The sequence below is a fragment of the Narcine bancroftii genome, chromosome 4 (assembly GCF_036971445.1).
Source record: "Narcine bancroftii isolate sNarBan1 chromosome 4, sNarBan1.hap1, whole genome shotgun sequence".
Lineage (NCBI taxonomy): Eukaryota > Metazoa > Chordata > Chondrichthyes > Torpediniformes > Narcinidae > Narcine > Narcine bancroftii.
In genome coordinates, this window is record NC_091472.1 from 69,791,497 (window position 1) to 69,804,877 (window position 13,381).

Here is a 13,381-nt window from a genome sequence, read left to right on the forward strand (position 1 = left end):
CAAAATTTCATCTTTGAAAGTCTTCCACTTAATCAGCACATCCTTGCTCAAAAACAATTTATCCCAATCCAGACATTCTAGATACTTTTTCAATTCCTCAGAATTGGCCTTTCTCCAATTTAGAATCTCAACCCAAGGACCAGATCTATCCTTCTCCATAATTAACTTGAAACTAATGGAATTTTGATCACTGGACACAAAATGCTCCCTTATACATACTTCTGTCACATGTCCTGTCTCATTCCCTAATAGAAGATCCAGCATTGCATTCTGTCTCATTGGTACCTCTATAATATTGATTTAGAAAACTTTCCAGAACACATTTGACAAACTCTTTTGGAGTATGGGAGTCCCAGTCAATTTGTGGAAAGTTAAAATCTCCTATTATCACAACCTTGATTTCTGCAGCTGTCTATCATCTCTCTACAGATTTGCTCCTCCAATTCTCGCTGACTATTGGGCGGTCTATAATACAACCACACGAGTGTGGTCGTACCTTTCTCATTCTTCAGATCCACCCAAACAGCCTCAGTAAACGAGCCCTCTGGTCTGTCCTGCCTGAGCACAGCTGTAATATTTTCCCTGACAAGCAATGTCACTCCTTCCCCATCCATGCCATCTGTTCTATATAGTATAAAGCAATGGAAGCCCGGAAAGTTGAGCTGCCAGTCCTCTCCCTCCTGCAATCAAGTTTCACCTATGGCTACAATGTCCTAATTCTAACCACATCTGCCTTTCCTACAATACTCGCTGCATTGAGGTAGATACACTTGAGAACATTTCCGCCACATTCAACCCATTAACTTTTAACGGTACTCGCAATTTTAACAATCTTTTCCCTCCTCCACTCCTCTATCTGTTCTGGCACTTCCCCTGCAAATCTAGTTTAAACCCACCAGAGCAGCACTAGCAAACCTTCCTGCAAGGATATTAGTCCCCTTCCAGTTCAGATGCAATTGGTCCCATTGGAACTGGTCTCATCTATCCTGGTTCTGTATCTTTAGCTTTGCTACATAAAGTACACTGTTTAACCAGCTGAGTTTCTCCAGAATTGAGTTTTTAAACTAATATTCTGTATATTCGACTATAATGCACTTTAAATCTATTTGATTTTTAAAATGGTATATGATCACTCCACGGCTATCAATCTAACCTAAAACTAATTCCGTGCTTACCATAATTTTCTTAAATAAATATACGAACACACAGGCTACGAGCTGTTGGTGACTCGAGGCAAGGAACTCCCGCAGGCTGCGGGTAGCTGGCAACTACATTCAAGGAACGCACCAGGCTGCAGACTGAAAGGATACCAGGTATCAGAATGGAGAAAGAAGGAGGTACTGAGGGCTTCCTGATCGTGTCAGAGGTTTGGATCTGGAGCTCGGGTTGCTGATGGTTTGGCTTAAAGGCTGTGCGGCTGCAAGCGCACTGGATGCCAATCCATGGGCACTCAGTGGCTCCGAAAGAATTTATTTTGCTCATCTTTCTCTGATTGTAAGAGGCTTTGGGCAATTTCTGCTGATAGTGAATATTTGTTTGCCTCACGGTAGACTAAAGGAAAGTTCACGTAATATTACTTTTTCTATTTTGTTACATGACTTGAATCTGAAAATATAGGATAGTAACCTTTTATAAAAATCTATTTAACTATGTCAGTTGGAATTTTTGATTAGCATTGCTTTCAAAAGGTAATTAAAATTTTTCTTCCTGGTTTCTCATTACTGAGAATTCTTTAATATGACAGACTGTCCAGCCATCTCAAAGACTTCACAGCTGCCAGGTACCTCGGACCTCAATAATTTGCCATCTGACAGCAGCAGTTATGCAAATGTTTTAACCACAGCCAACATTAAATCTACATGGGAAACCTTTCTCCAGGTCACTTGAGAGCTCAGACTTTATTGTTGATCATAAAACTCTGAACCCTAATAGTTTGTACAGCATAAATTCAACTCAACCAAACTCAAGATTCCAAGCTCAAACATTCTTACATTGAAGAATTTGTCTGATGAACATAAAATTTGTCTGGGAGACCAGTTATGTTCCACTTTAAGGTTACCCATGTTTGACATGGCTCTGCTCCAATCTATATTCCAAGTCACCATGTGGATATGCTATTGAGCATACCAGTTGTCCTTGCACATTTGCCAATTTAATTAAGCTTTGGACTAGAAACTAATACAGACAGCAGAAAGATAACTGCACTCTTAATTCACATTAGTTAAACCATAATATTCCAACTCGATGAACCAGACAACCTTTCATAATTCACCCTTGTAAAGCAGTCTTTTAAAATGATAAATTTATCCATAATACAAATTATTAATGTTCCATTATCAGAATTTGCCACTCTTGAACATCGTTATACATTATAGCTATTATTATCACTGAGTAAACGATTACAAGTTTTCAAGTTTTAATTACCATCCTTGCAATCAAATCCAACTCGACCACAGTTTGGAACAGTTTTTTTTTGCTTCAATTACTTGAGAAGGAGTAAAGCATTGTTTAATAATTAATCACTGTAAAATTTGAATAAGAAAATTCACTAAGAATTGCTGTATTGCTCAATCAAATCTAAAAACATTTATACTCCAAATTATAGAGTAACACTTAACTAAGTATCAGGACATAATATTAATTGGTATTTTTTTTAAAAATTGATAAATTACTATTGATTTTCATCCAAAACTCTGAAAATATAATAAGTCTTACTAATGATAGAAAATTAGTCAAAAACAAATGCATGAACTGGATGTTGGGAAAATGTAAAATTCCTTGCTAATTAGGATAATTTATAACTTCATTAATCATTCAAAACCTGAATTGTAATTAGCAGCATCTCATCTCCGCAAAGGCTTACACAGGTCATGGTTTAATTTATGCAACAAACTTTAGAAAAAAAAAAAATCAAACATTTTACCTTTTTCACAAAATCTTTTTCACAAAGGTCCTGTAGAATTCCTAGACACACAGTGCAAGTTCGAACACCTATATCAGAAACCACAACTTCATTTGATGGCTCTTCAGTTGCTCCATTTTTGTCTGAATCCATATCATTATTCTCACAATCCTCTAATCTCATTTTCTTACAAAGTGGTTGATCATTTTCCATTGGTTCAGATTTACATTCACCATCATTCAAGAATTTGTGGAGTTCCGCAAGCAATTCCTGAAAGATAATTTTGTGTTCATCAGCCACGAGAATCTATGTGTGGGACTTGGAAAAATAATATTTATTATCTACATATTTACAATGATGTAATTTAATTAGTGGAACACTCTCAGGATATAATTTTGTAATAGTGAAGTTCAAATGCTCATAACAAAAGAAGAACAGGGTAGGCAGAAATATCACCTTAAAAGATTTTTTTTTTTGAATGAGACATTATCGAGTAGTACACAAGCCTGATCTACTTTATATTTTATCCTATTCCATACAATATGTGAGCCAATACAAATTGCTGCACGTGGAGAATAAGGAGGAAATGAAAAGAAATACACCAGACATTTCTGCTGCTTTATTCCAAGTCGGCAGGATATGAAGTAACAATTCTAACAACAGGCTAAATACACTCTCCATTTGTTCAGAGAAACCAGGTGAGGGGAGAAACAAATTATATTAGCAAGGAGAGAAGGAAGGATCCAACATTGCCACTTTAAAGAAAATCAGCAGATAATGATTAACAAATTTTGTTTAGAATACCCAAGAGTCACCTGCACATACAGTGCTACCAGATACAGCTCTGAATGTCTAGGTGGCTGTCCCTCAATGTAAAAGGTATTTGAAGCTTACTGCTGTAGTATAAACTAAAAAAAAAATCCACAAGCCAAATCATTACCATCATTATTACAACTCAAAATGAATTACAAAGGTCACAATCTATATTTGAATAAACACAAATTATGTGCTGTCCAGTTAAATTGGGGACAACATGGCTGGTTGGGTAGAGAAGAGGCAACATACCTGGTCAGTTACGTAGACCAATTGACCGAGATCTTCAACACCTCACTGCAGCAGTCCATCATTCCCACAAAGTTCAAGACAGCCACCGTCATCCCGATACCCAAGAAGGTGGAAATAACAGGCCTCGATGTCCATCACCCTGTAGCACTGGCTTCCACCATTATGAAATGCTTCAAGTGTCTGGTGATGGAGCACATCAAGCACACCTCCCAGAGATGCTGGACCCATTTCAATTTGTTTACAGAAGAAACCATTCCACAGACAATGCTAGAGCCTTGTCCCTTCACTCCTTTTTGGCCCACCTGGAGAATGCTGCCTCATATGCCAGGCTGGTGTTCATTGACTATCAGTCCCTAAAGGCTGGTGGAGAAGCTGTCCTTGCCAGGACTCAAAAACCCACTCTGTAATTGGATCCTGGACTTCATAACAGAAAAACCATAGTCTGTCTGGGTCAGTAGCAGAATGTCAAGCACCATCACATTGTGCACTGCCTGAGTACTCAACTGCTCTTGTTCACCACCCAGCACACTCTCGGTTCTCACTGCTGCCATCAGGAAAGAGGCATAGGTACTCATACAAGTCTCACAACCCCAGGATCAGGAACAGCTGCTACCCCTCCACCATCAGAATCCTGAATGACAAACTGAATCAGAGACTCATTTAAGAACTCTTACTTGTGCACTTTATTGATTTTCTTTCTGTTTTCTATTTCAGTCTGTTTACATCATCTGTTTACAGTTCTTTGTTTACATGTTTACATAGTGTACAGTTTTTTTTTCGCACTACCAATTAGCAGTAATTTTGCTGCTCCTGCAGAAAAAAGGAATCTCAAGGGTTGTATGTGATTTCATGTATGTACTCGGACTAAATCTGAAATCACTCTACTGACCCATGATTGCACTGCCAGAATCAGCTCAAACAGTGTAATCAAGTTTGCAGATGACACACAGTAGTTGGCCTCATCAGCAACAACAATGAGTCGCACTACAGAGAAAAGGTGGAAAATTGTGTGAATTGGTGCAAAAGTAACAACCAGTGGACAAGACAAAGGAGATGATCGTGGACTTCAGGAGGACCAGGAACAACCACCCTCAACTACACATCACCAACTCTGTAGTAGATCGGAGAGAGCACCATGTTCCTTAGTGTTCACTTAACTAGTGACTTATCATGGACAGAGACTGCACTTCCTGAGAGACTGAAAGCAGGCAAGGCGACATGCCACCATTATGTCAAACTTCCATACGAGCTCAATCAAGAGCATCCTGGCCAGCTGCATCACAGTGTAATATGGTTGCTGCGGAGAAATGGATTGGAGGTCAATTCACAGGACCATATGACTGGCAGAGAGGATAATGGGAGCCTCCCTCATCATCCCAATCACATGATCTACTGGGATTGTTGTCTGAAGAGGACGCGCAAAATCATTGAGGACCCCTTCCACCCTGCATATGGCATCTTTCAGCTGCTCCCACTGGAGAAGAGATACAGGAGTATCAGAACCAACTGCACCAGGTGAAGGTACAGCTTATTACCACAGGCAGTGAGAATGCTGAACGACCAAAGGAACCGCTCACACTAAACATCCAAGACTCTCATACGTACAAAACAATATTTATTTGCATAGATAAAATGTGTCGTGTGTCTGTATTATTTGTCTGTATAGTTGCCAATTCAGAGCCAGCTCTTCAGCGCTTGATGTCCTGTTTTGCGGAAACTGCCAAAATGTTTGGCCTGGAAGTCAGCCTGAAGAAAACTGAGGTCTTCCATCAGCCAGCCCCTCCACATCTCCATCGGGCCCACAAAACTCAAAACGGTCAACCAGTTTACCTATCTCAGCTGCACCATTTCATCGGATGCAAGGATCGACAACAAGATAGACAACAGACTCGCCAAGGCAAATAGCGCCTTTGGAAGACTACACAAGAGTCTGGAAAAACAACCAACTGAAAAACCTCAAAGATTAGCGTATACAGAGCAGTTGTCATACCCACACTCCTGTTCGGCTTCAAATCATGGGTCCTCTACCGGCATCACCTACGGCTCCTAGAACGCTTCCACCAGCGTTGTCTCCGCTCCATTCTCAACATTCATTGGAGCGACTTCATCACCAACATCGAAGTACTCGAGATGGCAGAGGCCGACAGCATCGAATCCACGCTGCTGAAGATCCAACTGCGCTGGGTAGGTCACATCTCCAGAATGGAGGACCATCGCCTTCCCAAGATAGTGTTATATGGCAAGCTCTCCACTGGCCACCAAGACAGAGGTGCACTAAAGAAGAGGTACAAGGACTGCCTAAAGAAATCTCTTGGTGCCTGCCACATTGACTACTGCCAGTGGGCTGATCTCGCCTCAAACCGTGCATCTTGGCACCTCACAGTTCGGCGGGCAGCAACCTCCTTTGAAGAAGACCGCAGAGCCCACCTCACTGATAAAAGACAAAGGAGGAAAAACCCAACACCCAACCCCAACCAACCAATATTCCCTTGCAACCGCTGCAACCGTGTCCGCCTGTCCCACATTGGACTTGTCAGCCACAAACGAGCCTGCAGCTGACGTGAACATTACCCCTCCATAAATCTTTGTCCGCGAAGCCAAGCCAAAGAACTTGTACAATCAAATGACAATAAACTTGACTTGATTTTTTAATCCAATGTCAATTTAAACATCCAAATAAAAAAACCACAATGAGCTACATAGTTGGTCAGCTCTGCTCAGTAAGTAGGGTTACAACATAGTAAAATTGATTAGAAAGTGAATGACTCTTATCCAGAGCTAGAAAAAAAAACTTTAAATTAAAAAAAAAAATTAGACATACGGCACAGTAACAGGCCCTTTCAGCCCACGAGCCCATGCGCCCCATTACACCCAACTGACCTAAAACCCCATATGCTTTAGAGGAAACCAGAGCACCTGGAGGAAATCCACTCAGACAAGAGGAGAATGTACAAACTCCTTACATACAGCACAGGATTCAAACCCATGTCCCAGGCACTGTAATAACACTTCACTAACCATGCCCCCATTTTAGAATTGTGCATATAAAATCCTTAATTAATTTCAGATCCTGCCTTTCTTGCCTCATTCTCCCTGTGTTCAACAGCCTTTCAACTATAAATGCAGAATTGCACTATCCCACATTTCACTTTCTGTTCACTGAATAAATTCACTTTGTATTTTAATGCAATGCTTCAACATATAAAAATTTTATTGATCAAAACCCCCTGGTATCCAGCATCTATGGGGATTGGTAGATGCCAGATAAATGGATTTTCTGGTTGCTTGAGACTTACTCTAACAATGCTAACAACTCTAATACACCTGCACTAAGAATAAACAGGTTAAAAGACAAAAATCCTATACTGTACTTACATTGAACAAACTTCACTTGCATGAAAATATATATATTTCAAAGTGTGTTACTTTATTTTCAGTAACATTTTTTGATAATGGACACTACATCTACAGGTTCCTCTCCCTCCATAGAGCAGTCCAAAAGTCAAACAGTAACATTATAGATAATTAACCCATCCCAATTCACACAAAAAAAAACATGCCAATGATAAGGTTATCCTTATTAGCATTGATGGAGGGATAGCCTCCTATTTCTGATTCAAAATAGTGGCTTGGAATCCCTGCTCTCCGCCCAAAATAGATGGGATGCAACTTAAAGCGTCAACTGAAAGACAGCACCTCAGAGTGCAGCATTCCCAGTAGATCTGTACATGAATATTGATGAGATTTCCATTCTCAAAACCTGACAGTGCACTTGCATGTACAAGCTTCAAATTAACAACTTTAGTTCTACCACTAATCCACAACTGACATGAGAGGAATCAATTATAAAATCCAGTCTGGCTATATGACCCATCCAATGAGGTATGATTCTCAAGTTGCCAGAAAACCAAGCAGTTTATTGCTGAAGCGTCTGTCCCACTTTGCAGTGTCCAGTCAGATCTCGAGGTTCACTTCCTATTCCTGAATGGACTCTACACTTGGATCTCTGTTCCACGTGCAGTATCCCTCATGGCAGTAGTGAAAAAATGCCAAGTTCTAATTGCACTGATAAAGGTTTACTCTCCTTGTCCCTCCACTGCTTCTCTAACACCCAATATTAGATAAGCCAAATTTCTTCCATTAGGAAGTCATGTTTTTCCAATCCCTGACAAAATCTCCTGCTACCACAGTCTCCATTTCCCCAGTCTGTTATCAACCTCAGCATTCTACAGGACGCTGAGCTGTATTTCCAGTCCCATGGGCACTCCATCGCGCAGACCTTCTACTTTCACCTTTGCCCATCCCTGCTCAGCTTTTCTGATGTTGTACATTCATCAACACCTTCATCATCTCCAAATTCAAATCTTCTGTTCCTTCCGTCCTCCATAAACTTAATTTCATCTCAGCACTGATGCCTTTAACCTAGCTCACATCATCCTTTAACCTAGCTCACATCATCCCGTTCATTCTCATTATCCGCAGCATGTCCTGCTCTAGCAAGACCTTTGTTAAAGTTCACGACTTCACATTTCAATCATTGCATTGTTCTGCTCCCTCAAGTACTTATTATCATGCTCTAATCCTGGAATGCCAAAGTCTATGCTAATTTCTGATCAGTCACATGCACCCAATATAATAAATAGTTGCCTCGCTGGGGTCACCATTCCACATCACCAGTTTCGACACTAGTTTGTAATTGCTTCACTAAACTTACCATATTGCCATTTCTTTTTTTAAAATCTTTTAAAAGACACTTTCAAACCACCTCATATTTTGAGGTAGAGCATTTGAATAATTTGAAACAGGACAATGAAAAAGGCAGCATGCTCGGAAGAATTGGAATTGCCAAATTGTTTTCCCATAGTAAATGGCAAGTCATAGATGGGGGCCACAGCACTCCCAATATAGAAGGGGAAAACCCCCAGAGCATTGAAGGATGTATCTGTGAAGATTGTACAAATTAAAATTAAATACATGAAAAAATTAATCATCAACTAAATCTGCCGGTTAAACATTTGTGAAATCTAACTACAAAAGCACTGCATTTCTAAAAATGTATGTTGTCACATTCAGAGGACCAGACCATTCAAAAAAGCCCAGTATAATTTTTTTTTAAATTTAAAAAAAATGCAAACATTCACATTTCCCTCTCAGTCAACAAATGTTACTCGCTAATTCAACTGAGAAAGATGGGTACATTTTTTTCCCCTGTCCACCCTTGATAAATCATTGTACTTTGCAACATCAGCTTTTCCAGAAGCCTGGAAATGCTGGTACATTTGCTTGTTAACAACAAAATAGTGAAGTTTTGAAAGGAGAGGAAAAAGATCGAGTTGGGGAGGGAAAGAAGCATGGCAGGGATATCAATTCAAAGATATCGTGTTAGCACCAAATCACTTTTTTTTTTGGAAAGAGTTTCTTGAAAGCAAAGTTCTTGCCAGAAAGTGACCGGTGTTCAATTATACTCCACCCACGCTCATTAGTATCACAAAGCACCATACAGCAAAAAACTAGTACACTTCAGTACTGCAGCCAAGTGCTTTAAGATAACAGATCCATCTTCCCCATGTTATCATCACCCACCAGTACCCTGCATCAACACCTAGATCTGGATTCAGCTGTCCAGATCAGACTGGGTTGCCAGTTCCAAGGCTCCATTTGGTCTCTGATAACCATAAGACGGCCTCAGGATAGCACTCCAAATTAATGGATGTGCAACCTCCATTGCACTCCAAGGCACAAAGTGTTTCTGTCTGCATAAATATATCACTGGCTTCTTCTTTCACAGAGCCGAGGTTGCTCTCAGATTTCCTGGCTACAGCATCAGTCTGTGTGGAGTAAATTGGCATCAACTTTCATTTTTTAAAATATTTAAAATTTTCTCCATACATGATGCAATCAAAGATTAATATAGTAATACAAATTTCAAAAAGAAACTACATACATGACAGTATATATATCTCCCCCCAAAACCCCCACTCTCAAAATAATTAATATATAAAAGATACAATATAGTTATACAAAAAGAAAAAAGAAACTTTCAGGATTGCACAGAGGAATGCCATCTAATACACGTTTAAAAAGAGTTCTTTAATACAATTCAGAGGAGACCCTCTCAGGTCTTGAGGCACAGGAAGCACAACATTACAAATTTAAACCTAATATTTGGTATATGGGCACCAAATTTGTAAAAATGTAGTATATTTATCTATCAAATTAAATGTAATTTTTTCAAAAGGAATACAACTTTAAATTTTTGCATTCCATTGTGCCATACTCAAATATATATCTGATTTCCAAGTAACTGCAAAACATTTCCTTGCCACCACTAATGCAACTTTAACAAATTCCAACTGATATATTAAATGTTTTAATTTAGGTGTTGTTCCTTCAATATTTCCTAATAAAAACAAATCTGAATTTTGCAGAAATAAAACACCAATGGGCCAACAATGGGCCCAATACAGATCCTTGAGGCACACCACTGGTCACCGGCCTCCAACCTGACAGACAATTATCCACTACCACTCTCTGGCCTGGAGGCCGGTGACCAGTGGTGTGCCTCAAGGATCTGTATTGGGCCCATTGTTGTTCGTTATATACATTAATGATCTAGATGATGGGGTGGTGAATTGGATTAGTAAATATGCAGACGATACTAAGATAGGTGGAATAGTGGATAATGAAGAAGGTTTTCTAGGATTGCAGAGGGATTTGGGCTGCTTAGAAAAGTGGGCTGAAAAATGGCAGATGGAATTTAATGCTGATAAGTGTGAGGTGCTTCATTTTGGTAAGAAGAATCAGAATAGGACATATGTGGTAAATGGGAGAGCATTGAGGAATACAGAAGAGCAGAAAGATTTAGGAGTGACGGTACATCGTTCCCTGAAGGTAGAAACTCACGTGAATAGGGTGGTGAAGAAGGCTTTTAGTATGCTGGCCTTTATCAATCATTGCATGGAATATAGGAGTTGGGAGGTGATGTTGAGATTGTATAAGATGTTGGTGCGGCCTAATTTGGAGTTCTGTGTGCAGTTCTGGTCGCCTAATTATAGGAAGGATATAAACAGAGTGGAGAGAGTGCAGAGAAGGTTTACCAGAATGTTGCCTGGGTTTAAGCATCTGGAGTATGGGGAGAGATTGGACAGATTGGGTCTTTATTCTTTGGAGCGTAGAAGGTTGAGAGGGGATTTGATAGAAGTATTTAAGATTATGAAAGGGATAGACAGAGTGGATGTGGATAGACTATTTCCATTAAGAGGAGGAAAGATTAAAACAAGAGGACATGAGTTAAGAATTAAGGGGCAGAGGTTTAGAGGTAACATGAGGGGGAACTTCTTTACTCAGAGAGTGGTAGCTGTGTGGAATGATCTTCCGGGAGAAATAGTGGCGGCGGAGTCAATTGTATTATTTAAGAAAAGGTTGGACAGGTATATGGATGAGAGGAAGATGGAGGGTTATGGGCATTGTGCAGGGAGGTGGGATTAGAAAGGGGTGTTTGGTTCGGTGCGGACTAGAAGGGCCTAATGGCCTGTTTCCGTGCTGTAATTGTTATGTTATGTTATTATTACCTGTAACTTGGTTCAAAACATACACTAAATCCACCCAAAAGGGTCTTACCTTAGGACAAGACCAAGTTGAATGCAAAAAAATTCCTACGTCCTCACCACATCTAAAACATTGATCTGGTAAATCAGAATTCAATCTATTCAATTTCTGTGGTGAAAGATGTACTGCACTAACCTATACCTTGCGGTAGCCCGCAATTGTGGATATCAGTCTGGCACATCGTGCGGCAGCAGATGCTGGCATAGATCGCTAAAGCAACTCCCAGGACAACGAACCGGCAGGGGTAGAAGCTGGGGCAGCATCAGACCAATAGCCCTAAAATGACGTTGGTCAAGCTGCCCACCTAACTCAGCAGAAACAGGCTGGGGAAGAAGGGCATTCATATGAATGGATGTTCCCACCCGCTATTGCTATTCACATGGCTGACTCAGTCAATCAGCCAAAACAGTGGGAACTTGAACAGTATAAAAGCAGCCTTTCCAGCCCTAATAAAGGGGTGAGCTTTGTTGACCCCTACGGTTCAGAAGGAATCTAAACCTAGCAATGGAGAATGAAGCAGCAGTCAGCGCAGTCGGCCTGAAGCTCCTGACCTTTTGGACAGTTCGACCCAGCGTGTGGTTCAACCAGGCGGAGGCTCAGTTCCAGATCTGGGCATCACAGCAGAGATCACCCGGTACTACCATGTGGTCATCGCCCTGGATTCGCAGACAGAATGGCCAACTTTATCCACAGGCCACCATTGGAAGGCACTTACACTGCCTTCAAAGACCTATTAACCGAGACGTTCGGAACCTCGCGACAAGAGTGAGGAGCACATTTGCTCCTCCTGGACAGGCTTGGAGACAGATCCCCATAAGCACTCATCAACAAGATGCTGGCCCTCCTGGGAGATGAGCAGCCCAGCATCATATTCGAACAGGCGTTCCTAGAACAGATGCCTGAAGACATCCAACTGCTTCTGGCAGATGGGGATTTCACCAGCCCCTAGAAAGTTGCAGTACAGGCAGACATTCTGTGGAAACAGAAACAGAAGTGCTCGGCTACAGTGGGGCTTGTAAAGAAGTCCTGCAATCAGACCAGAGCAGTCCCAAGCAAGGAACAGCAGACAAGAGGCAGGAGCGAGTCCAGTGAAAGATGGTGCTTCTACCACCAGAGATGGGGCACTGAGGCCCGCCGATGCCAGACCCCCTGCGAGTTCCAGGGAAACAACATGGCCAGCCGACGCCTAAAGCCACAATGGCTGGCCACCAAAAGAGCCTCCTGTATGTCTGGGACCGCCTGTCCAACAGACGCTTCCGGGTGGATACAGGAGCAGAGTTCAGCATGATACCCCCGACAGGGTTGGGCACTAGGCACAGGCTAGCAGGACTCATGTTGAGGACTGCCAACAACAGCAGTATATGGACCTATGACACTCATAGGGCCGAGCTGCATTTCGGGGGCAGTGACTTCTCGTGGAGCAGATTTCCTGTGAGTCCACAGCCACCTAGTGGACCTCAAGGGTAAGCGACTCGTCGACACCGAGACCTACCAGACCATCACACTGAGAGGCACTAGGTTTCTGGCAATGCACCTGGACTCCGTCCACAGCTCGGAGGATGAGTTTTCCAAGGTGCTAGCGGGATTCCCAGCAATCCTTTCCCCTCATTTCACAGCGGAGATGCCTCGACACAGCGTCAAACATCATATCCTGAACAAGGGCCCACCTCTCCATGCAAGGACGAGACAACTTTCCCTGGATAAGCTCCAACTGGCCAAGGAGGAGTTCCGCAGGCTCGAGGAGTAGGGTGTTGTTCAACGGTCAGACAACCCATGGCCTCGCCCCTGCACATGGTGCCTAAAGCA

General features: G+C 41.6%; 1 protein-coding gene across 6 annotated transcripts in view; it reads right to left on the minus strand.

Moving 5' to 3' along the window:
- The window catches only part of pus10 (pseudouridine synthase 10), a 103,133-nt gene that overhangs the window by 50,520 nt on the left and 39,232 nt on the right, over positions 1–13,381 (minus strand). For 5 of the 6 annotated variants that reach the window (XM_069931533.1, XM_069931531.1, XM_069931534.1 and 2 more), the window contains one exon: positions 2,924–3,172. The exons of the other annotated variant lie outside the window; for it this stretch is intronic. In XM_069931533.1, the coding sequence (XP_069787634.1) occupies positions 2,924–3,172 (249 nt within the window). The remainder of the gene's footprint in view (positions 1–2,923; positions 3,173–13,381) is intronic. 6 annotated transcript variants of the gene reach the window in all.